Raw genomic sequence first — 27,048 nt, 5'->3', positions numbered from 1 at the left:
AGTTCTATCACTCAACCAAAGCCAAAATGACAGCAACTTATGACAGAATATAAAATACAACCTACTTGAGACAAACAGCCCAAAAGATAATCTGTCACTTCCCTTTTGTTGATATGATCATTGTCTTGTTTATAAAGTTTTGACAAAAGTGTCATCGCATGAAAAAAATATAAGATTGAATTTGATGGCTCTATGGAAGAGCTTCATCAGTTACCTACTCACGGGCCTTTCCTATTGCTTTCTCTTGGTGTTAACTCTGAGAGATACACACATAGCACCACATAGAGATAGAAATACATGTCACTGGGTAAAGTTTTGGTTTTCTACTTTGTTCCCCTTCTCCACACAAATAGGCTTTCTTTTTCATTGTACTAATTACCCCTATTTTTAAAAAATGAGCACAGACACGGATACTTAATCCCTTCTCCCTGCTATAAATTATGATTGTAGTGATTCTGAAACATTTTTGAGTATTTGAGATGCGTATGTTAAACTTTATAAGTGAATTGACATGGGGTAATTGAATATATGTTTTAAAGACAAACAGTTATTTGAATGCTTTACAACTTGCAATATACCAAAGCTATAATCAAAGAGGGAGATGAGAAACTCTTGACTGAGTTTGGATGTAGTCAGGTAGAAGGTGGAGTTTAGATGTTCTCATATGATTGTGCACTTAGCCTGTCACCAGCTGCATTCTTACAGACGATCTTCTTGGAACCATTTCCTGCTGTAGAAAGATTTAACTCAAAACCTCAAATTGATTATTTTTTCTCATAGATCGAATTGCACAAAACATCATTAAGTCCCACTTGGAGACATGTCAGTACACAATGGAAGAGCTACATCAGCTGGCATGGCAGACCCACACCTATGAGGAAATAAAAGCGTATCAAAGCAAGGTACTCCTAAGACCATGGGGAAGTCTCTGTGCTTGCCAATTCTGGTTTATTCATCTCAGCACTATTGACATTTGAGGCCTGAGCATTCTTGGCTGTTGGCCACTCTGTGCATTGTAGGGGCAGTTAGTTCACTGCCTACCTGGTTTCTGACTCAGAGTATCTACAACATGCCAGCCTACACACAGTATGGCAAACAAACACATCTGCTTGGTGCCAAAAGTTCCCCAGAAGGCAAACTACCCTGATTGAAAGCCATAGCCCCGTTTGAATGACCAGGGAGACGATGCCTTTGTCAAATGGTTTGGGACTTCTCGTGGCAGCTATGAGTTCAGCCAAGGACCAGAAGACAATAGATGATCACCACAAAAAAAAAAAAAAAAATGATGCCCAAAGGTTTCTTAAACAAACACAAGAACAAAGCATTCTACAGTTTTATTCCTGCCCAACATTTTTGGAAATGACCCTACAAGAACGTAGTTCACTATATGCTATCTAATCTGGCTTCTCTAAGTATTCTAGACACATATAAAGGAAAGAGTTGCTCCTAGAGGCTCAGGATTCATATTACTTGACTTCAGACTGAAATTGACAATCATAAGATCTGCCAGTTGATGGAAATTTAGTAACATAAATGTGTTTATATAAATGTATGATTTAGGCAATTTGCCAATCTAACTCTTGCTTCTTTTACACAATTATGAAAACAAACACAAGAAGATCCATAAAGGTAGACTTCACAGCCACATAGACTTAAGTTCCTTGATGCAAAGAAAATAACTCACATATTAAAATATAGTTGAGGTTCTAAAAGACTTTTTAGAGTGACCTGATTTGAACTCATAGCTTTCCCATGGAATTTCTCTTATATCAAAAAATTAAGACAAAACAAACAAGCAAACAAAAACTATTTCTAACTTAACTTTGGTGGCTTCTGCCTTTAATTCCATCACTCAGGAGGCCAACGCAGAAGGATCTTATGAAACTGAGGCCCTCTGAGCTCTATCTTCTGTTTCAGGCCAGCCTGGGACATATGGTGAAACTTCGCCCTCCTCATAAAATAATGGACAAACAAAATATTATAACCTAGGGTCTTTTTTCTTAAATTCTGGTAAAGAACACAACATAAAAATACTATGCTCGGTGTCCACCGGGTTCCCATAAAGATAGTATTATGGTGGACACTTCGATAAAATCACTATTCCTGAACATGGGCTTTGTTTTCAGCTAGTGGACTAAGACTGAGCTTGTTTCGGTAAGAAATGGGGAAAATAGTAAAGAGACAGAATTGTTTTGCATTCTATAAACATAGATTCTCCTAATTTAGCTTTGGTACTTTGACAACTGAGCACAATGGAGTTCACATAATGAAACGAGAAAGAAAACAAAAATCAATTGACTTTCCCATTTGGGTGGCAGTGACAAGTCAGGGGTGGGGCATTGCACTGCATCAGCTCAGCTCAAGGGCTGTGTCTTCTGTTTCAGTCCAGGGAGGCTCTGTGGCAGCAGTGTGCCATCCAGATCACCCATGCCATCCAGTACGTGGTGGAGTTCGCAAAGCGGATCACAGGCTTCATGGAGCTGTGTCAGAACGATCAGATCTTACTTCTGAAGTCAGGTGAGCCTTGTGACATGTGGAGGCCTGTTTCAGATAGGGACCATTTGACCCTCAGCACTCTGGTGCACCTAGAAAACCCTGCTTCCACAGGTAGGTCGCTTTACCACCCACACTGTCAGCTAACTCCCTAAGGAGACTCAATAATAAAGACGCCCTGATATTCATTCATTTCCCCCCTTTGAAGTCAAATACAATTTTACATATTGAAAATAGAGCTATTAATTGAGGAGGCTGAGATGCCCAGCTTGACAGGCAGCGAAAGTAATTAGCGTGGCAAGGTGGCTGAATTGCTGAGCTGGCGCTAAAACCAGCTCCTTGCCTCCTGCAAGAGAACAAAAAACACCCAGGCTGCCTGAGCGTGGCCTCTGTGGTCACATCCAATCATTTTAATGAGAATCGCCTGCAGCCTGGATCTACTGGAAGAAACACCTCTGTATTGGGGCCTTTCCTTCCTCTTTGATTCTCTCTTTAACACATTGGATTAATACTGAAGATGTTGTTGCTCTAACCCCAGCCCCAAAAAAGGAACATAGTAGCATTTGGGTTCATCTTCCACACCGAAAATAGCAACCGGGGTCTCATTTATTCTTATGAGGTTGGTATCGTTTCATACTTGAAGGAAAGGTGGCAAAGATAGAGAGTGGTAAAAGGCTGTGTTCAATATCACAGATCGTGATAAAGCTGGTATTTGAACACGGGCCACATAGAGTTGTTATGGAAACATCATGATGAGTCCTTCACCGGGGATATAAATGGGCAAAAACTTTGACTGGAGCACTAAATTCAGTGCTATCAGTTATCTAACCATCCTAAAATGTAGCTAAATAATCATTTACTTATTTTGCTCTCAAAGCTACAGTTCATAGGGCTAAGAAGAATGGCTTGCTACTACTCTGCTTGTTTTCTTGGTGTGCGCTGAGGCAACATCCGGACAAGAGAATCCACTTTCTTGCTCACACAGAGAACAATCCGCTGGTGACAGCCTGGCATCCGGGTTGGGGCTTTCATTGCTGTCCCTGTAAGAAAGATGTCTCCTCCGTAGATGGCCTAGACTTCAGGCAGATAGTCACTGGGCTCCGGAAGCCAGAATTTTCACACAGCACAGCAGGCGCTCCTATCCTCTTCTGACACACCTTAAGAAGTCACACTAGGTTGTGTACACCCTCTATCAGTTGATGCCATCCTGAATGCCTACCCAGGGTCAAAGGTCCCAAGCATGGCTTCTACAATAAGGTTTTGGAAGTGTGGAATAGATAATACTTTTGTGACTCTCATCAAAAAAATAATACCTGACCCACTTGCTGTATGACCTTGAACTAACACCTTAAGATGTCAGTGTCCTAACCTTTAAAATAAAGAATGGGACTAGAAACACAGAACTCCAAACTAGGAACAGTTCAGAGATGCAGTCACTATTACAGATTATGGAGTGCAGCCCCGTTAGAGAGAATCCCATTTCAGTGTGTGCCTGAGATCCATATATCACCAATTCAGGGCTGGTATTTGGAAGCCACTGAATTACACGATCATAAACATCTCCTCTTCCTCTTGTATAAATGTTGTCTCCAGCGTAAAGGCACTTAGCACCTTAAAGCCTCCTGTGATGCCTACATACATGAAGCCATGTAAAATTCACATGAAATGGTCATTGCATGTGGCAGATATGACAAGGAAAGTGTTTTCTGCAGTGCAGACACACAGTAAATGCTATCTGTTTCCATTGGTGACAAGATGGCCATACTGGGTTAATATTTGTGCATCTTCTCCTGTCTTTAAACCCACAGGCTAAGAGTAAAGAAAATTCAGCAAAACATGGGAAACAAAATAAAAAACATAAATAGAAAGTGAAGGCATGTGGAAGGTAGCATAGATACAGCCAAATCAAGGGCACTATCTTCATTCAGTAAATGTTATTAAGTACCTACTATGTGCTGGGAGCTTTCCTTGGTCCTACATAATGCAAGACTGAGTGGAATTACCCCCCAAAATCTCCTGCTATTCCATGTTGCGAAAACCCAAAGGTGGTTTTCCAGAAGCTTTTACCAAAGCTCGCAGACACATGTGGCTGAGGCACACCCTTCCGGGGCCACTTATCAGAAGCTGGAATGGAATTTAAAGTTAGTCAAAAAATTAAATGTAATGCTTCACTCCTCCCCACAAAAGGTGACCTGCCTTCCACTTTATCCATCTTTAAAGTATATTTTCTCTTTAATTCTTTATCTAAATATCAAAAGATCTTTATTTTTAAAATTACTACTCTCTGTCTTTGTCTGCCTCTCCCCTCCCCCTCCTCTGTGTGTGTGTGGGGGGGTGTGTGTGACTACAACATGAGGCCAGAAGAAAGACTAGGATCCCCTGACGTTGGAGTTTCCTGACATGTGCTAGGGACCCAACTTTGGTCCCCTGGAAGAGCAGTGCATGCTCTTAACAGTTATGCCATCCCACTGCCCCCTGAAGTGACTGCTTTTGAAGAAAGAATCTCTTGAAAGGACCTAGGTTTTGGGGGTACATCCAAAACCTGGGGTTTAAGGCCAGAGGATCATGAGTCTAAAGGCAACATAGGCAAAATACAGAGATCCTCTATCAAAAAAGTAAAATTGTACAATGTTTTCTGTCTCATATGCACTAGGACCACTTTATTATTGGATATATTATATATGCATATGCAATTTTAATTCTTTTAGCTCTGTATAAGATGCACTAAGGACCATTTTATTGTTGGATGTGACACATACATATGCATTTTTAATTCTTTTATCTCATAGGTTGCTTGGAAGTGGTTTTAGTGAGAATGTGCCGTGCCTTCAATCCACTAAACAACACTGTTCTGTTTGAAGGAAAATATGGAGGAATGCAGATGTTCAAAGCCTTAGGTAAGTTACCCTTGGATAACAACACGATTCTGCTAAGTGTCACCAGGTTCCCTACTTAGTCTAAAATATCAAACGACATGCCTTGGCCTTTTGGTAGAAGCTAGACTCTCGTTATTTGATTGGCATTAGATGAGGTGACTGTCCAGTATTTCATGCAACCCTCCAGAGTTCCTGTAATCACAGCTCCAAATCAGGAAGGAAGGGGAGAACCACGAACCCTATTAAAACTGGCACAATTGAGGCCTTGTGGAAGTAAACAAGAGTGATGCTAAAATGAGCTGGGTCCACTCCAGGCCATTCCTTGAACAGCCACCATTTTTCCAGCTGCCACTTCACTGCTCAACAGAGAATACAATACTATGCAGCCCGCTGGGGGTCTATAGAAGTGACCTCTAAGTTTCTTATGTAAATTCATAATCATTGGTCAAGATGAAGAGCAATCACCATGTGTAATTACCACCAAAGCCTGTTGCTGTACTTGTTTCCCACCCAAAACACTGTGTGTCTACCTGTGAACTCGTAAGTTTCCGGGAGCACAAACGAGTTGGTACTGAGCTGGTCAGAGTGGCCCCTAGACAATTCTTGTGGGCTACACCAGCAGGCTCAGCCTTGGAGGTGCCAAGTGTCCTCACGTCCAATCGTTAGGATTAAGCATGAGGATAACATTAGCAAAGATGGGCTGGTGCCAGGAAAGGCCTGCACAAACGATAGGGCTGCTTGTTCCGGGCCCGCCCATGGACACCGAAGAAGCCACTGCCCTTTGACCTCTTGTGCTGTTAGCTGATATGGCAGCCAACGACAAGCCCAATGGGCTGGCAACATTCCCCTTCCACAACTGATATGCACCCATGTCCTTCCCAAGGCTAGATTTTCAAGAAAGGAGGAAAAGCCTTGGCAAGCAGCTTCGGGATATTTCCAGCTTCATCAAATAAACATTTACAGAGATCAGGGCACAGATACAGTGCTATTTTGCCAAAATTCACAAGGAGTAAGAAACTGACCTGTGAGTCATTTAATTAGACAATGATAATCACTCTAATTTGGGGGACAGAGCTTTGTATAAGAGGTCTCAGTTTGAAGACCCTGGATACCTCATGCTGCTGGGTTCAAATGCCACTACAAATGACACCCCCTGAGCCCCAATGTAGAATGCTCTTGGTTTTCTATGACCTATGGTTTTAGTATAAAGGATTCTCAAATCACTTATTAAATTCTTCTGTTTTTTCTTTTATTTTTGAACTTATAAGATATTTAGTCCATTTTTTCTCTTCTCTTTCCTCCATCCAAACACCCTAGTACACCCCTCCTTGCTGTTTCAGATGTGTAGCTTTTTCATTAATTATTATTCCAAGCATAAATGTAGAAGTACATAAATAAATATTTCTAAACATAACCTGCCCCATCGGTGCAACGTTTCTTTTCAGGGCTGATTTCAGGGCTGACCGTTTGGTATTGCACCAATTCATGGGGGAAACTATTTCTCCCACTCTCAGAATTCCTTAGTTGTCTGCAGGTCTTTGTGTGGCATTAAGGCCTTTTGTTTTCCCCATCTATAATTGTCCTTGTTCAGCTCATATCTAGATAGTCATTGTAGGTGTGAAACAAAGTTGCGCTGTGTCCCCAGGCTGACTTCAAACTTTCAATCCTCTTGCCTCATCCTCCTTAGTGCTGGCATCCTATACGTGTGCCTACCAAATCCAGCTTAGTTCCAATTTTTTAGATAGAAGTATTTTCAGATTTTTAGGACTCAGGTTATGTGTTCCCAGATGATGTTATACCAAATACTCACTTAGTTACCTGACAGAGGTGTCGCCCAGTTTCCCCCATTCTACATTTCTTATCAAACCGCTTTTGTGTGACTGTGGCCTTAACATGTCCTGTCTTGGTTTCTAATATTCAAACCCTTGAGTACCTACTTGATAATGAGGTGTTTCTCACTGTGCCCCATCCCAAATTCACGGATGTCTGCTTAAGATTTCTTCTTCCTTTTAGGTTCTGATGACCTGGTGAATGAAGCCTTTGACTTTGCGAAGAATCTGTGTTCCTTGCAGCTGACTGAGGAGGAGATCGCTTTGTTCTCCTCTGCTGTTCTGATATCCCCAGGTAGGAAGGCGCCGGTCTCTTGCCTTCTTTTCAAACCTGCTTCACTTTCTTTAACATCAATTACACCTACCCAAGCCAAAGTGTTCAAGAAATAACTTTAAAGGGACTGTATTTTCTCTAGCAATTGTTTGATATTTTTCTACAATGCAAAGGCAAGTAGCTTTACATTTATTAATGGCCAATTTTCCCCCCTGAAACAAGAATGCTTCATGTGGCAGGAATCACCCCAGATCTAGGTAAGCAAAAATTGTTCCTCAACAAATAATAAAAATGAATAGTGGTTTGACTGAACAGCTGGATTCTATTCTGAATTTAAGAATAAAGAAAATAATTGTAATGTACAGTCAAATAGCTAGAAACTTAGAGAAAATACTTAACTGAAAAACCAAATGTAGGGACTTTAACTACCTTTCCTTGACTTTGCTATTTAGCATGCATTGCGATCATCTTTTGGGACAAATTAAGTAGCTCTTTTCTTAGTAGTAGTGTTTCCAGGGGGAAGGATAGCTGTGGACCGGGGCTTGCCTAGTGGGAGAGAAAGAATCTCAGACATTGTGGCATGCCATTATTTATCTGCATGACTCCAAAGCTGGAGTACCTTCATTGATAAAATAAGGAAGTAGACTCTAATGGGGGAAGGGGGGCACCTTCTCTACCTCTAAAACATAGTACAATAGTAAACTGTTTTCCAAAGTTAAAATGGGACATTTATGAATCAACTAAGACTATAGCAATGGACACACTTTAAAGTGTATGGGCAGCTTGAAGTGTAACAATAAACAGCTAAGCAATGTATAATCATACTAATCTAATTAAAATACTATGATGGTAACTGTATGCTCTCTCTTTGCCTAGAGTCACTCTATTAGCTATGTAGCATAGCAGCTCATTGTCATCTCTCTTGAATGAAGAATATAACCCTTCTGCTTCTAAGGTTAATTCTTTCTGTAATTCATTTTCCTCCTAGATCAATCTCTTTACTTATAACCTAATTTTTTTTTCAGTAAGGCTAGAAAAAAATAGTTTTTCCAATGATGATTCTATCATATCTCTGACATGTCATCCTAGCTACATTCACAAAGAGGTGCCTCTGCATCTTCCTATGCACAGTCCATCCTCCTCACATTATGATCCCTCATAGTCCAATCAAGTCTTCAAAATGTTGTTTCTGGTTTTTATTTGACCCTTTTCATCAAAAGCGGAAAGGCCCAGAAGCAGGAACACAGATAGGGGAAGGTGACAAAAGTCCTTTTTATATACCAGCTACATACTAAATATGTCCTCTCATGTTCTCATCACATTTAATTGTCTACTCTAAGCTCTGCTTCATGGAAGATGATGCTACAGAAGCAGAAGACAACCCTGCTCCGCTTCCTGCTTACTCATGAGAAAAGCCTTGCAAAGACTGACGTCCTTTCCTCTTTGAGCACATTTGTAGAGCTCAGCGAACTCTCAGCTGCCCATGCTGAAGACACACCATCTTCAGCTTGAAAGGGCTACAGAAATGACCATCCCAGGACACTAGGCTGGTCTTCATGAGTTAGAAATCAACTGAACTGTGGCCATTTTAAAAATATATATAGATGCTAGCCTCATTCTCTGAAGAGTTTGGAGGCATTCTATTTGTCTTATCTCTCTTCCTAGTGGGGAGTCTCCTAGCCCTGGTAGCACACCCACAGTCCAAAGCTTTGCAATTTCAAGCACTCTTTTTGTCATCCTGGCATGGTGCCACGCTTAGAGGAGACAGAAGATAGACCTGTGTCCTCTCAAGTCAGATTCCACTTTTCCCCAGGCTACTGACTTGATAGCTACTGTCTATTTACTTCCAAATCAGCTTAGGGAAGAGAAGGGAACATCATTTATTCTGATTGACAATTGTCACTGAAGTCCTTTGTGCTCACTTACGTAAGGGTTTGCTTAACTCTTGGCTTGACTTGTCCTTGCCTTGTCTAAGATTACAGAATCAAGTTTCTCACCTGACCTGAACTACGTTCAGGAGGATCATGGCCAAGTGCTTTTCCATGAGTATTTGTTCAGCATTTGGAGACTCCCAGAGTCCCTTGACCAAACTGAGGCAATGGTACTAGACCACACTTTGTCACCATGGTGTATCAATCTTCTAAACAGAAAAGAAGAAAGAAGTGGAGAGGGGAGAGAGAGAGAGAGAGAGCACATTAGGAAAAAGGGAGTGTACCAGAACAAGGAAAGGAAAAGGGGTAACTTACCTATCACTTAATTCAGGGCAGGAAGTATATTTCTGTAATTGATGTGTGTGCTCTAAAAATTACAGCATGGTATCAGGTTTATCCTGATGAAGGAATAATTCAACTAAGGAAGGGGTCTGCGATTGTTAACAGTATTCCCATATGGTTTTGAGTCATTTGTTTCTGCTTTAAAAGAAAATCTAAGCATCTGTCCAGAGGAAGGAGGAGACATTGAAGCAGTCACCAGCACTAGACAATGAAGGCATTTGTTTGACTCAAATGCCTTCCCTATATCATTATACCATGTGTAGCTGGCTTTGCCGCATTAGTGTTTATAAGATATTCACATTTCATATAAATAAGTATGTATCTTCGAAAGCAACTTAAAGCTAAGTGATTTGAGATGGGTCTGAACCTCAGTGCTCACACGTGTAGGCAAATGAAGCAAACCCTTCATGCTCTCTTCTTATTCTTTGGTTTTTCCTTTTTAGACCGAGCCTGGCTTATAGAACCAAGGAAAGTCCAGAAGCTTCAGGAAAAAATCTATTTTGCACTTCAACATGTGATTCAGAAGAATCACCTGGATGATGAGACCCTGGCAAAGGTAAGTCCTCAAGTCATATGCCTGCCGTCCCCAAAGGAGCCCTACATGAGCAAGGGGATTCCTCAGCAGCATAGCTGCATACATGTTGCCTTGCGAGAGGACCAGTTTGGGGTTTTGGTTGGTTGGATGTCAGACAGGGCCTGGCTTATTTCCCTGAGGCTGACCTTGAACTCACGAGCCCTGCACTCTGCACCTCAGCTTACCAAATGCCAAGGTTATAGGTGTAGACCACCATGCCTGGCTGAGGAGAAGGACCATACTGACAGATCAGAGCCCAAGGAGACAGACCCACAGGTGTGTCAATGTCATCAATGGAGCAGACACCTGAAGTAGAAACAAGTCTTCAGATTCATCTGTGAGGAAGAGAAGGTTGCACCCCAACAGGACTCGGGGCCTGGGCCAAGACTAAGATCACTTAGATTTTTATGCAAAATTAGAAAGAAGCATCAAATGCTATGTGTGACTTTCTGAACACAAGAGTGGGCTGCCATGTGAAGCAGCATGCCACTGTCAGGTCCCACTACACACTGTCTGCTTAGTGCTCAGGTGTGTCCTAACAACAGTCCTACTGAGAGTGGACGATTAGCCTGACGACCTCTTAATTTCCTTTCCACTCTGATCTCTTCATAGACGTCGGCCCTTGGGTTGTTTCAACATGGGCATACCAGGGTTGAATGCAAGCAACGTGAAACCTGTTTCTTGATTTAACTTAATGATGATCTTTAGGAGGAGGATGCGCTGTGACAACTTTCCCAGGGAAATGCAATGCACACGTCTACTTATCTCAGATAGAAAACCTACAACAGACCATGGATACTACCAGAGTCCAACTTGTTTAACCCAGGCGGGGGTGGGGGTGGGGTGCGGCAGTTAGTTGGGGTTACTTACAGGAATATGGGTGAGAGGTTACTTACAGGAGGAGAAAGAACTCAAAGAAAGCTGTATCACCAAGGCCCACCCCAGCTCAGGTGACAGTTCACAAAAGCTGGAAAGCTGGAGCACACTGCACAGCCAGCAGGCAGCTCCACAGGGTGGAAAGTGTCCTTTCCAAGGGACTCCGGTCTATACCTCTCCCGGGCAGCTCAGCTGATTTCTGCTTCTCCCAGGAAGCTGGCCTGGCCTCAGAGTCTTCTTTGCAGCTTGGTTCTTCTCCTAGTCATTACAGCTTAGCTCTGCCAGTCTGTGTTTACTGTGGCAGAGAGGGGCCTAGGGAATCTGGCCAGTTTCAGGGACTTCCTGAAGTTACTGAGTTGTTAACCTCCCTGCTTAAGGAGCTTCCCTTCAGGGTGAAATGTTTCCATTTCCCAGGAAACTGTAACATAGCAGAGTAGTATTGAGAGAACTTATTTACCAAAGTAAAGTGATCATAGAAGGAAGAGGCATCAATGACTGACATTCAGCATTTTTTTTTTTTAATCTTAAACTGATTTCTCAAGTACTGGAATTTTTTAGAGGAACATTATTTTAAATTTTAACGTATCTCTGGCTTCTTAAGATCTGAAATCTTCAGAAGATTAGAAATTGGGAACTTCTACTCATTCCTAGTTAAAGAGAATAGGAATCCTACTTGTTATATTTTTATCATTAGACTTCCCACTCTGCCCTCAGAGCTCTTTATTTTTAAGAGGGGGTAGGTAAAAGACTATTTGGAGACATCATCATATTTTACTTTGCACATACTGAGAACTGCTATAAAAAAATCATAAGTTAAATATGCTGCTTCATTATGATAAAGTTTCTTAAAATTAACACACCACAAGGGAGAACATTTCCACGCCATTTTACAGTGATAGTTTCCTTCGACAGAACTTTTCCCAAGGGCAAGTCGCTTGCTTTCTGTATCTCAGTTTTCATCCAGTCAAGAGTAAAGCTTGAACTTACTGTTAGCCTTTCTGTGCAGAAAAGGAAGCAATACGAATATCAGCATGTAAGTCTATAATTGCTTCCTGGCTAGTAGGTGTAAGTGTTCCCCATGAATTGATGTAGTGGGTGTCTCCTTTTATCTTGGTGCATTACTCATGGCACATGGTAGTAGGTTTCATAAGCGTATTTTCATACAAATACATAATGTATTTTGACCATATCCCTTCCACCCTTTTCTCTCTCTCTTTTCTCGAGTAATTTTTCTAGTTTGTGTTTTGGAACTCTCAAAAGTTTTGGTTTCTCCATTTACATTCTAAAGCTAAGGTCTTAAAGAAAACAGAGTTAAACAAAACCTCTTGCTACTCTGCTAGGGGGGGGGGGGTGTGTGTTGGCCTAAAAACTATGCTTGTAACATCTATACAAGAAGGATTAAAATGCTTCGGAACAGATGTGTTGTAAGATTAAGCTTATGTCTCTTCTTGGGACGTTAAATGTTTGTGTTTATATATTTACTCTAGAATCTACATCCTGGTTTCTAGGTCATGATTTGAGCTACTTGAGGTTTTAGAAAATAGACAGAAATTGACAAATGTCATACATTTGATGGCAATAAAACACTTCCAACATTGATTCTACAGATCAGCTTAAGCCCACTTTCTTCATTTTTAGGGAGAGAAAAATACACAATTCCATTCTTTTTTAATAAAATGGTATTTTTAGAAGATTGGATTCAGGGAAAATTGTAAACAAGGATTGTTTCTTGTGTACATTGCCTGGAGCCAGTTGATGAAGGATAGCCAGAGTTCATGTGTAGATGGTGGATCCTGCTAGACTGTTCATAACAGTCATCACATTAGTCAAAGACTAAACCACAATGAAGAATAGATTCCCATTTGTGCCCAGTAAATTCAGATATGTAACTTGATTTGTCTCAATTTCACATCCATTGTCAAGTGCAGGCATGAATACATCTAGTTTTTTGTTTTGAGTTTTGTTTATTTGTTTGTTTGTTTGGAGAGCTTGGATTTTTTTGTTTTGTTTTTTGGTTTGGTTTTTGCCTTAACATTCTGAGGCACAGGTGCTATCAGTGTTTGGAACAGTGTATAAGTCAGCTTGTTGTCTCTATAACAAAAGGCCTGACATTAACAACTTATAAGGAGGGGAGGTTTGTTTGGCTGATGATTTCAGAGGTTTCAGTCCATGGTCATTTCATTGTAATTTTGAAGCCGCTGGAAAGACAGAACACCATAGCAGGAACATATGATGGAATGAAGTTGCCCACCTCATACTGGCCAGATGCAAAGAACAAATCAAGAAAAGAGAAAACCTCCAGTATCCCCCAGAAGGCCATGTCCCCAGTTACCTAACTTCCTTTCTCTATGTCCCATTTGCTAAAGGCCTCTCACCACCTCCCAACACCACCACAGGCTTGTCAACAAGCATTTAGCACATACACCTTTGGAGAACCTTTAAGACCCAAGGAAAACTAACACCCTCCAACAGAACTCCCCAAAGGAATACTTTTCATTAGTTCAAGAGAAAAACATTCCAACTCACTGTAGACTCTTCCTATCTTTACAGAAACTTCCCTTATTCCTTCATGGTCACATCTTAAATAACAATGGCCATTCTCAACATTTGCTATTCATAAAACCCATGGGAAAATCTGAAGCTATTTCTAAGAAAAGCCATACAAACCCAAAATGTTATATTCAAGGGCAGAGACTTAGGTTTTATTTTCATAGAATGGGAAGGAGCATCAGTCAGCCTCTGTTAGAATTTTAAAAGCGGGGCGGGGGGGGGGGGGTTCAGGGGAGGATTATACCAGTTGCCTGTTTGCCTTTAAAAGGGGGAATTATACCAATTGCCTGTTTGCCCCTGAATAGGTGTAAATGATAACAAAATAAAGCACAATGTCAGTGCAGTTGTTGAATTTCATCCTAAAAGAACAGACTCCAACATGGTTTCAACATACATTGAAATTAAAATTTAGGCAGCAGTACCTTATACTTTGTGCTAAACTTCAATCTAGTAAGAGTTCAAGAATTTAGGGTTCTAAACCCATTAACTAGGAAGTTTCAGTGTCTATAAATTAATCAGTTTTTCCCATTTGTAAAGATATTAAAGACAAAAGTTTTAGAGAGTACATTTTCCTCTCCTCATAAGCATGTTAATATGTGCTATATTATTAATAAGCTACAACAGCTATAGAACTGTGTTTTCTAAGAACCCCAAACACAGAGTTGAAACTCCCTATATAACAGGACTGAAAGTGCCATCAGTGTCTTGGGGTCCTTAAAGGTCTGAGATAATTTGTAAGTATTCCATTCAGTCCATAAAAAAGGACTATGTAAGCTAAGCTATTGCTTTATTGGTGTTGGCCAAAGGAATTTTACTTCAATAAGAAAATGTCTGTTTAAGAAATAATGTGTTTCATATCATCACTGAGGAGTGGAAACTTTTCACAAGATGAAAGTGGATGATGGGGAAAGTGGAGGATGCGCATTGTAGATGGAGGAAAGTAGAGGGTTCACTCACACTATAAATAAGAGTTAGATTGGGGAAGATCCTGAATTTGAGAGCCCAGGAAATGAGATAACACTGGCCACTTGCATGAAAGCTCATGAAAAAATAAATAGACATATATATATTTTAAGCCACATATGACTAGAGGAGGCAGTCCATCTGTTTCTGGCCTTCACTTTTCTTGTCTGGGAAACGAGTAGGCTGGACTGCCTGGTCTTTAAGTTCCCTTCAGTATAACACCCTTTGATGTCCAAAAGAAAAAAACAAAGGTTCTTCCAGACATTTTCTTTGCCCTCTACCGCTCAGTCCTGTGTGGTTATTTTAAGGACTCCTTAGATGTTTTCCATTGTAACGTTGAAGAGAAAAGGCTGGGGTTTTTTCCCCCCACATCCTAAAGGTTCAAACTTATACCATATACCATAAGCGTGTTGTTTGGAGTCATCTTCTAAGCCAAAGCTTACACCACGAAGTGTTGATGGTGTCTGTCTAGGGGTCAACCTCTCCATCAACTCTCCAGGGCAGTGGCAGCTCCTGATGTGGTGAGAGTGATCTGACTCATTTGGGGAGATTAGCTTCCTCGGTGACGATCTGTGATGTTCAGGGACCAGTTGAGGACAACAGGCCTGCTACTGAGGCAGAACTGATGGAAGGAAATCAGCAGTAAATCTTTGAACTGTGAAGATGGCTGTCACTTCAAACCTCTGGCCTGCTGTCCCTCCTCATTATAGGTCACTAAATGTCTTCCCTTCTTGTTGCTCTGACCATAGGGGCAAAGTTAGAGAAGAAGTGGGGACCAGTCCAAGGTAGATCATGATGAGACAGTATATTCACAGTCAAGGGCAAAGCCCAGAACTGGGTGTCTCACTCAGTTTTGCTCTCAAGTCTGTTTCCCACCCTTCACCTAATGAAGCATCTGGTTCTGGCCCACAGCTGGAGGCATGTTTGACGCAGGCCTTCTTTGTGTGTTCTGGGGTAGTAAAGTCATGAGATATCCTTAGTTATATATTTATTTTCCTAGCAGTCTTGAAAGTAGAATGCCTGGAGTTGTGTTCTTACCCTAAGTTGTAATGACAAATACGAGAGCATCAGATTCTCGGGTCTGTTTCTATCGGACATTGCTAGTTTAGACTCTGAAGCTCAGGCAGAAGGATGATTCATGTCTTCTGCCCAATCCAGACAAAGCCTTCCATCCCCTTCTCTGTGTTTGAGCTTAACCACTCACCTAAGTGAAAGAGCTGGGCGTGACTTTCCCCTTCCAGGTGAGGTGCTACTGTCTGAAGCCCTAACTTTGCAGGAAGCAATGCTCCCCCTACCCACACAACATCACAGCCACCACTTTACACTGCAGAAGAAACTTTCCCATGGAAAAGGTGTTCCTAAGTCATAGTGACTTGATTTACTTCACAAACATCTAGTACAGATCAAAGATGCAATATATGTGCATATGAGAGATAACGCCATATCACGTGAAGCATAAAGCAAAGTAGTACTCCTATGATTACAATTAAAAAAGAAAACAAAAAACAGTGAATGACCAAAATCACATGAGGGGTCGAAGCAATGTGTGATTCCCAGTGGCTGAGAACTGATTGTGTGCAGCCCTGTCCACATAGGTTGACTGAGTTTTTAAAGTTACATTTTCATTTTCTTACTTTATGAAAGAAAAATTAAAAACTCAAGTAATCATGTGTCTTTCTGAAAATGGGCCAGAGTGTGAGCAAGAGAGTCGGAATTTAAATCTAAGACCCTACCAGCACCTAAACAACTAATTTGTAGGTAAACTCAGAAAGAGACACCCCTCCCAAAGGCTTCTAACATCCCAAGAATCCTGCACTAGGATGAGTTTGGGAAGGCACTGCCAACAGGCTCTCTAACTTTTTGATTCCCTTGTCTATCATAGCCTAAATAAGAAAACTACTTCTTAAACATAAAAACCTAAGTTATTAGGCAAAAGCTTAAACAGTGGGAGAGTTAACCCTATTGAAAGTTTACTTGCGTCATTCTTAGCCACTCTCAGCTAAGTGCAGATGTATCCTCCCATGAGGACCAGGCATCGGCAACAACACTGTAAAATAAAATTGGAAGAAAACAGTCATTTGGCCCATAGAGTCCATGCGGCAAACAATGAAGGAGCCAGGGAAGCTAGAGAGCCATTCACACTGCTCTTTCTTGAATTCTCCATTGGGTCAGAATCAGCTGCTGCTCTGGTTAATAATGGAGTGTTGAGGCCTTGCGTGTATACCCTTTCCCACGTGTGGGATATCGGTGTGGTCTGAGGGAGCTCTGAGGGTTCCTCATTGGGTAGGTAGAGAACAGGGGTCAATTTCATGTGAAGTAAGCAGTGGGGCCTAGAAGAAACTAAGACAGGCCTGCCTAGATATTGTGGGTTGTGTCCTCAATCTCGCTAGTCTCTTTTCTACTTGCATGGGAATTGTTCTGTAATTTTAAGTGTCTGTATTTTTTTTTCAAAGTGCTTGTATTGCTCAGTGAATTTCCCAATGTAACAAACCTTTGTAACCACATCCGGGGCATCCCCGAAGCTCCCCTTTGGGCTTCTACACAACTGTAAATACCCAGCAGAATAATGCCAAAACAGGCAGAATTATATAAAACACCCTAACAGAGTCTCCAAATTTTAAATTCCAAATATAAATCTATGGAGCACAGCTCTCTCCGGGGATGGTTTGCCCCTTCAGCCTGCATTTGTTAGGAATACAGGAGCCATGAGAACATGGAGAGCAGTGCATGCCCATTTCTTTCAGGGACTCTTTAAGAGACCAGGCTGTGTTTGTGTACTTCAGCTGCTTATGATGGACCAGCACATACTGTAAGGCCAACATCACAAGATTCCAAGCACTGTCCACCAGGAGAAGCCTCTGTAAAATGGGAGAGTTAGTCTATTACCCTTCATTCCTCAAGTTGCAGGTTGGTGGTTTCAATGGGGTTCTTTAGTTACACGTAACATGAGTCAAGTTTAACTAAGCTAAAAATAAATATATAAAATGAGATGAAGCAGTGGAAAAGTATGATGAAACCTAAAGTTTTAAAGAAAAAAGAAGCAGTTCCCACTCATGAAGATACTGGAATTCAGAAGCCTTAAAATTTTTCCACCGTACATTTATCAATCTTAAGTCTCTCTCTCTCTCTCTCTCTCTCTCTCTCTCTCTCTCTCTCTCTCTCTCTCTCTCTCTCTCTCTCTCTCTCTCTCTCTCTCTCTCTCTCTCTCTCTCTCTCCCTCCCTATGTGTGTGTGTGTGTGTGTGTGTGTACCAACATTCCCTGCTTTCAGGTCCCCATGAGGGTATACATCCAGCACTTAGCTGCTGAAGTTACTTGTAGTCTTCACTACACTTAGTAAGAACCTTGATGCTGTCAGACTGATTCCAAACCCCAGTTCTAGCTGTGACAAATGCCCACTCCTGCTGTCACCACCAATGGCCAGGTAGAAAGAACATGTGCCAGAACATGAATGTCAAGAATGGGCAGAGGAGAAAACAGGAAGAGTTTACGACCTGGAAATCACTCTCAGGATTAATTTTATTTCAATACAAATTCCTAGGTCTGGTTATACACACACATACACACACGTGTGCCCGCGCACACACACACACACACACACACACACACACACTCACTGTGAACCTGAACCAGTAAATGGGATATATCCAACCTCTCCTTTCTTCCTCTTTGATCAAACCATTGTTGGCTTTCTTCATGAGGATGGACAACATCCTGATGGCTTGTTTTATCCTCTGTTTGTCTCACTTTCCCAACATCATATGTACCAGATTTTAAAATGTGAATTCTCTTATAAAACCACTCTCTGGAGAGAACTGTAGGATTGTTATGTCTATTCAAATAGCTGGGTTCTTTTCCTCATAGACCCCTGTAAATATAAGCTAAAGTTTCCTTCTTATATGAAATGCTTGCCATTAAAAAAAGAAATGTGAGGTGCCCATTTATAGATCTTCTATCTAGTTCTGTGATGGGGATTATTTGAATGTGAAGGAATTTCATGATGGTTTCAAATTGATTACTCCCCCCGCCCCCCACCTCCAAGGACTTCTGGATCACCTCTCCAGCTGTTTAAAAAGTTGTTGAACCATTAACTGCTGCTGAGGCTGCTCTGAGCTCCCTTTGAACTGTGGGTCCCCCAGCTGTGGTACATAATATTCACGAGCAATAAGTGGCTGCCAGCTGCTTCCTCCACTGGGCCCTTGTGGGCTCCGCCAAGTGCTCGGCAGTGTCTCTCATGGCTCCTGGCCTTTCATGCCTGCAGAATGCTCTTGCCCCACCAGCACTTCCATTCCCACAGCTGATGGGCTGTCTCACGCAGCCTCTTCTGAGATAACAAGTTTGATGAAGCTCTCTGTCCTTCTCAGTGTTGTTAATGACAGTGTCCATTAGCTATTCACCCCATAATACAGGTAAACAATATAAAATGGTTTTAAAGTCCCATACAAGAGGCAGAACTGGCTATGAGTCAGGCTCTGTCAAGACCTGAGCTTTTAGCAGAAAAAGTCAAGGAGTTGGTGTTCACTTTCCAAAACCAGGCATACAGCTCCCTATCTCCCTAGTCAAGCGAGCAACCCTCAAGGGTTTAGGCCTGCCCTTGTGCTTTTAGTTTCCCAAATGATCTGTTCATAACAGAAGTAGCTAAGGTCTGAAGAACCAGAATACTGGGATGACTAGCTCAGTCAATCAGCAACTTTATTGACACAAGAAAACATAAATTCAGCATGATTTTGCATTATCATTCCAAAAAGAGCAAATGCCTAACTTTCCCATGAAATAGCATGCAATGTGCTCAGATTCAAAGATGGGTGCTTGGCTAAAGACTAATTTGGGTCTCTGCTGTTCGGGCTTTGGCTGAAGGGCATAGGTGTACCTCTTTCTCTCCTTGAAGGAAGAGATAGATGGAGCTCGAAGTATCACACCTCAACTTTCATTGTCTCCTTGACTAAATTAAGAATGACCACACTATATCTGTAAGGACACTTCCACAGATGTCAAACTCAGGGAGAAATACCCACCCTGCATGGGCTGGGGATATCTGTTACCATGATCAAGGTAATCCCAGCACTCGGGAGGCAGAGGCAGGCAGATCGCTGTGAGTTCAAGGCCAGCCTGGTCTACAAAGTGAGTCCAGGATGGCCAAGGATACACAGAGAAACGCTGTCTCGAAAAACCAAAACAAAAACCAAACAAAAAAAAGAGAACATTTAATTGTGGCTTGCTTACAGTTTCAGAGGGTGAGTCCATGACCATCATGGCAGGGAGGAAGTTTAGCCTCAGATAGGCAGGCATGGCTCTGGAGCAGTAGCTAAGAGCTTACATCTGTACCTGAAATTGGAGGCTGGGGGTGGAGCATAGATTTTGAGGCTGGGCCTGGTGTGAGCTTTTGAAACCACAAAGCCCACCCCACACTTCTTCCAAGAAAACCACACCTCCTAATCCTTCCCAAAACAGTTCTACCAACTAGGGACCAAGCATTCAAATATCTTAGCCTTTGGAAGCCATTCTCATTCCAATCATCACAGGGGGCCTGCCCATAATAAGGTTTCCCCAGGGCTAAGGGGCTAGTTAAAAAACATCAAAGTCAGCTGCTTTCTAATATTCGCACAGTCCCTCCCCTGCTTCCAGCCTGAAATAATAAACTTTCCTCTGTCCCACCACTCTCTTGGTGCCATAATGAGCTGATGCTTTTGAAACGGGGACACAAAATAAAAGTTCTGTACATGCCGCCGTTCTTCGGTATTTTGGTTGCAATGACTAGAAAGTAACTAATACAATAGCCATCATGTGTGTCGTCAGCAGACGGCAGGCAGCACTCTAAGACCATGTGTATTGACTCATTAAATCCTCCCAGCCTCCCTCTGAAGCAGGAAATGTTACAGTCACCATCTGTGCTGGCTAGCTTTTATGTCAACTTGACACAGACTAGAGTACATTTTGGACGAGGGAACCTCAATTGAGAAAATGTCCCCACCAGATCGGCCTGTGATCAAGCCTATGAAACATGTTCTTGATTGATGACTGATGTGGGTGAGTCTATCTGACAAGAGGTGGGTGGTGCTGGATAGCATATGAAAGTGGGTTGAGCAAGCTATAAGAAGCAAACCAGAAAGCCTTGGCTTCTGCCTCCCTTCCTGCCTCCAGGTTCCTGCCCTGACTTCCCTTCCTGATGGATTGGTTATAACTAAACTATAAGCTGGAAGGAAAACAAACAAACAAACAAACTCTCCTCCCAAACTTTGCTGTTGGTCATGGTGTTTTATCACAGCACTAGAAACCCTACTATACTATCTGACTGATAAGGAAGCTGAATTAAGTGCAGGATTGCACAAGTATGAGTGGCAATACTAGGATCTAAACACACTCAGCCGGCTCCCAAAGCCCACATCCATAATTCTCTCTATGTGGCGCCTGTATGTCACCGAGAGCTCCTAACTTATCTCTCATTGTACAATACAGCCTTCCCTCTATAGACATGAAAATGTCTTTGTCCGTACCTACTTGACACTCAGGAAACATGACTGATTCAGATAGAATACAGAATTTACTTGTCAATTTTTAAAAGCCCCCCCCCCCACCCGCACACACACACAGGCAAAATCTGAGCCTCCAAGGCACTGTTTCTCAGAGCCTATTCCACAGGCTCATGACATGAGCGTTCACAGGAGATGTTTACTTCAAGCATGGAATCTGACGTGTTGGAACTGAATCCCTGGGAGAGGTTCCTGGTAATCCGCACTTTGAAGAAGCACTCCAGTGGTTCTTATCGCACTAAAGATTGGCAGTCATTTCACCGTTGCATCTGGAAGTTTCAGCAGCACCGCAGATCATCAATTCAACAGCAGATGATTATAGAATGCTTTCAGGGCTTCCGCGCATTCAATAGCTATTTCAGGGAGCACTGTAACGTGCAAGAAGTGTTTCTAAATTGTTGTACTTTCCTTCTGTGGGAGGCAGCTGGTTAAGAAAGCTTCAATAATTTCCCAAGGGGCTCCAGTTAAGTGGACACTTATAAACTGTTTACATATAAAAATATACAAAAGACACTTTTCTACCCAAGACTCAAAGTGAGTCTGCTATTCCGGTCATCTTTATTTATCTTTAAAGCCAAGGACTGTGGCATGGACCATAAGAACTGCCAGAGTCTGGCTGTGCACATCTTCATCAACTCCAAACAGCATGCTCACTCACCTACTGCCTCAGCAAGTGTGAGCTGCCTTCAGCACACTGCACGTCCAGCATTGCCACTGATTCTGGGATGTGAGGGTACCCTCTCAAGTGCCTGAACAGTTCTCACTCTTACTTCCCTGCTCAGATTTGCTGTCACATTGACAGGGAAAGCTTGTCACAGGAAGTTGGGACATCCAAGTAACTAGCACTTCTTGGCTACACTCTATTCCAATGTGTTAAATTGATCCCCAATTGTCTTAGCAAGCACACTGTGAGCAATAACTTTAATATTTTGTGTGTTCCGGTGTCTAGTGAAGCCTCGATATAAAATAAACACGCAGTTAATTATTGCAAAGTATCTTGAATGGAAAGAAATGTAGTTCACAGTGTTGGAGATAATGTCTTGATTCTAAGTGGAAGTCTGCACACACTACAGACAAAGACTCTCCCTTTTTTCATTCCTAACTTTCTTCTGACAGCAGCAGAGAGGGCTAGGCTACAAAGGCAAGATGCCTCAAACATCCTTGAATGTTTGGAGCCTCACATCCCTCACATCGTAAAGATATGTCCAGATCCCTTCAGTGTGTCAGCAACTCTATGCCTAACTCTGGTTTTACATTTCTCATAGCATGGTTACAGGATAATCAGTAGTTAAAAGGAAAGTTAGCAGTAGAGGAGCAATTTCTTATTTTGGAAAACTGCAAAGCAATTATCCATTTGCTGTTTACTTCAAAGGCTGAAATGTATTCTTATCGGCGAGAGGTGAACATGGGGAGCTGGCCAGGTGATCGCATGGGTTTGCTTAATTGAATTTTATCATCGTCACCTTGCAGTTCATCTTTGACCGGCTGTGTGAACTACTTCCCTTACCTTTAGTAAGAGTGCTCTCGCTCCTGCCAGTAATATTGTCCTATAGACATTTGCTTAAGTTAATTTGATGGTTCTTTAAGCTAAAAGATGGTTGTAAGCATGTTTAACATCAGAAACGTTTGTCTCCTAAGACCTTTAAAGCATTCAGCAAAATGAGGATCATTTCAATTATTATCAAACATAGTTTCCTTCTTTTAACTCAAAGAATTACACTTATGATTATATATATGATGAATATATATGTATATACATATATACATATACAAGCATAGATGATAGATAGATAGATAGATAGATAGATAGATAGATAGATAGATAAACAGACAGACAGATAGGATGAGGCTATAGGTCCATGGTAGAGTACCTGCCTGGCATGCACAAGGGTCTGGTTCCATCTTTAGCACAAAAAAGAAGATGAAGGAGGGAAAAGAGGAGGAGGAAAGTGGAGCAGACCTAATCAAAGCCTAGTGACCACTTATATGTAGAATAATTTTCAGAGGAAGTTCAAAGCCAGTGACCTCTCAGACTTTCTTGAGCAAGCATGGTCTCATTTTCTGCATCAGAGTGAAAAATATCTAGGGAGGTGCAGGTAGATCTAGTGAGTTTGACTTCCAAGTATTATGGATAATCATGGGTCACACCTCAAAAAGATTTTTCAATTAGTGAACGAAATAATAGGCTTCATTATGGCATCTTCATAGTAGTGAGTGCAGCCGCTCATATTCACGCCCAGTGCCTTCTCTGTTTGCCCTGCTCCATCCTTGCTGACTCCCTCCCCTCGGTCTCCTCCACCTTTGTGTTATAACCTCATGCAGCTTGCTTTGACTTTCCTAATAGTATAATCCTCCAAAGTTATAAGACCTGATAGTCAAGTTCTAGAAGTCTGCAGGAAGCGATGGGTAGTAATACTGTTAGGTAACAATTGTTTCATACCTTCAGATTTCTGAATGCTTTCATATCAGTTACCTTACTGAGGTCACATGACTCAGAGGGGGGGGAGAGGGAGGAAAGAAAGGATGAGGAGGGTGGGAGGGAAGGATAGAAAGGAAGGAATGGAGAGAGAGAGAGGGAGGGAGGGAAAGAGAAGGAGGGAGGGAACGGAGGAAGGGGAAGAAGGGAGAAGGGATTAACAAGCCTATTTTACAAGTGAAACGACTGAGACAGAAAGTGCCTAGGAGTCACACTGTCACAGTGTCCCCTCCTTGACTGTTAAGAAGCAGGAATTTTCCCTGCAACTCGCCTGCTTAGCACCCACTCACAGGCACTAAACAAGAACACCTCCTGTGCATATTTCATTTCAAACAATGAACCCAGAGCCTTAGCCTTCCTTGCTACCTTGCTGGCTTTCCCTTGATTTTTTTTTTTTTTTCCTTTAGACGACAGGATGAGGAATATGTTTTTGTTTTCTTTTCTAGGGAAGCTGAAAGTGAGCTGCCTTTCTTCCTGAACGTCTTTTACCAAAGCCATTTATCTGTATCTGGGTCCCGCCAAAACACTAATTCACACGACAGCCCACTAACGAGCTTCCCCCTTTGTCTCCCTCTGTCTCTGTTCTGCAGTTAATAGCCAAGATACCAACTATCACGGCCGTGTGCAACTTGCATGGGGAGAAGCTGCAGGTATTTAAGCAATCTCATCCAGACATAGTGAACACACTGTTTCCTCCATTGTACAAGGAGCTCTTTAATCCTGACTGTTCTGCGGTCTGCAAATGAAGGAGACAAGAACTCTCAGCGTCATGGAATGCATCGCCGTTAAGACAAAAGCAATGTGTCCATGGAGACTTAAGGAAAATGTCACTACTGCAACATTAGGAATGTCCTGCACTTAATAGAATTATTTTTCACCGCTACAGTTTGAAGAATGTAAATATGCATCTGAGTGGGGCTCTTTTGTTTGTTTGTTTGTTTGTTTGTCCGTTTGTTTTTGAAATGATCATAAATATACAAATATAGGACACTGGGTGTTATCTTTTTTAATTTTATTCGGGTATGTTTTGGAGACAACTGTTTATAGAATTTTATTGTAGATATATACAAGAACAGAGCCGTACTTTAACATGGTTACTTTTCCTGTTGATTGTTCGAATATAATTTAAGAAAATTCCACTGACTAGGCTTACCTATTTCTATGTTTTTAGATAGTTGATGCATGTAGAAATTTGTAACTGTCTTGGAAAAGTGCTGTGCATGTATGTAATGAATATATAATATGTAAGAGTATTATATATGACTATTACGTATTCATGCACTGTGGCTTAAAATACCATGCCCACTAGCAATGGAGGTTCAGTCAGGCTCTCTCCTGTGATTTATTCTCTGTTATATGTTTCTTTTATGTTAGACAATCAGGGTTTTCTTTTCTGGCCAGAGTTTTCATCCACACATAACAACAGGATAGTACCCATTCAGAAGCAAGTCTACAAAGGAATCGGTGTTAACTGCTTTCTAAAAGCTCCGTGTCTATCAAGGACATCAAAGCCCCATCAAGATAGCACATACTGTGGGTGGGGCAAAGAGATTTGAAGCCAACTTCATGTATTACAGAGTGGGCTGCAGACAGACAATGACATTTCCTATTTCTCACCAGAATACAAAATACTGGGGGTTCCCCTCCTCTGGATTTGGATTTCAACATGTGAAAGAAACTTGACTTTGGTGCTTATTATTTATTCAAACAAAAAATCAGTTTATAGATTATGACCATCATCAATGTTTCTAGAAATATATGACCAGAAGTGTAAGACAACTTCCCTGTACCATTTTGAGTAGACATTTTCTATTCATTTTTCCAAAGAACAGAAAGAAATAGAACATATCAAGTAAAGAGGTAATTAATTAAATTAACACTCATGATAATTTGTTAGAAAACATGTTAATAAAGGAGAAAACAGGCTAAACCCTGGGGCCTCCAATTTACTCCACTTCAAAATGCTGTATTATAAAAATATAACAAAAAATTTCAAAAGATTAGAAAAAATAAATCTTTTGTTTATGGGACTGATATTTCCCAATGCAAAAGTTATTTCCTACACAGTTTCAAATAACATCCTCTATCCATACTTGTTATTTTTTTAGCCTCTGAAATGTATGGAATGGAAGCGTGATCTATACAGGTTCCTCACCCACTCTCTTTTGATATTAAGCACCGGAAAAGCATGAACTTGAAGCCATTTATTCCCTCCCTACCCCGCGCCCAGTTCTTAGAATGCCCAGGCCTTTAGTATGTATAGTCCAAACTAGGACTTTCCCAGAAACAGCTAGAGGACATATTTGTTCATAAGACACCAAAAGCCCCCAGATTATAAAAACCTGTCCTTTCTCCTTGTACACACACACACACACACACACACACACACACATGTGCCCACACACCACATTCCTTCTTTGTAAAACTTCATCAGTAGAAATTTAGTTGGGCGAGGAGGTTGTTTGTTAGTTTGTTTTAAATCTCTTATGCTCTTCCAAAGTTCTTGGTTGAGAGTCATCTTCAGAATGCCTCAGAGCCCATCAAAACATTAGTGTTAGTCTTTCCTTTCAGAAAACAGGGGCTTTTCTCACCTCATGATTGATGAACTCCAAGCCATTGGGGGGAAACAAAAAGGCTTTAAAATAATGAATCTCTTTTTCAACCACTGTTATATTCAATTAATTTAACTACATTGAACCAAATTACCTTTGGTTCTGAGAAGACAGCTGCAGACTGCTTGTTATGCTGCTACAGGGACTCGGTTCTTTTTGGTGTAAATGTCACTCCTGCCAGCTCTTTGTATAAAGAATTAATTCCAAGAGTCATATTTCCTTCTAATGGAAAGATTACTCTACTGATTGCTAGGAAAACAGGGTAATGGAAGGCACTCAATTAAACCAGCCACTTCCAAATGCGATATATGTTTTATGATTGGCTTGTGATAGGCAGTGCTTACTGTGTCTACTTGATGTTCCCCTTTGAGCTTTGAACTCATGTCAAACTTTGTTTTCCTTGTTCTGTTGGCCCAGTGTTTCCCACTGTCAGCCTGTGAATCCCACTCCACTGCAAAGGGAATCATTTGTTGCCTTCAGTTTACCTTGGAGGATTTACATCGGCTCAATTGATGAAGTAGCTGAGAATTATTTTTTTTCTTCCTTTGTCCCGTGGGTGGTGTAGGAAAAAGATTGTTGCCCACATTTGCCTCAGGAGAGACTAGTTTTGGAATTGCGTCATTTCCACTAGTTCTAGCAGTTCATTGGAACAGCATGAACCTTTTGAAGCAAAGGAACAAAAACAACAGAGCTAGGACCTGAACCCAAACCAAACAGTGGTAC

At 41.5% G+C, this 27,048-nt stretch overlaps 1 protein-coding gene across 1 annotated transcript in view; it reads left to right on the top strand.

Moving 5' to 3' along the window:
* The window catches only part of Rorb (RAR related orphan receptor B), a 175,577-nt gene extending 150,923 nt beyond the window's left edge, over positions 1-24,654 (top strand). The window contains exons 5-10 of the mRNA XM_051146232.1: positions 781-902; positions 2,385-2,517; positions 5,283-5,390; positions 7,383-7,493; positions 10,189-10,301; positions 24,304-24,654. Coding sequence (XP_051002189.1) covers positions 781-902; positions 2,385-2,517; positions 5,283-5,390; positions 7,383-7,493; positions 10,189-10,301; positions 24,304-24,459 — 743 coding nt within the window. The 3' untranslated portion in view covers positions 24,460-24,654. The remainder of the gene's footprint in view (positions 1-780; positions 903-2,384; positions 2,518-5,282; positions 5,391-7,382; positions 7,494-10,188; positions 10,302-24,303) is intronic.
* Positions 24,655-27,048: the final 2,394 nt, after the last annotated feature.

Source organism: Acomys russatus, chromosome 5 (assembly GCF_903995435.1).
Source record: "Acomys russatus chromosome 5, mAcoRus1.1, whole genome shotgun sequence".
In the NCBI taxonomy this organism is placed as follows: Eukaryota; Metazoa; Chordata; class Mammalia; order Rodentia; family Muridae; genus Acomys; species Acomys russatus.
The sequence above is the reverse complement of the archived record's forward strand: the minus strand, read 5'-3'. Positions and strand labels throughout refer to the sequence as shown.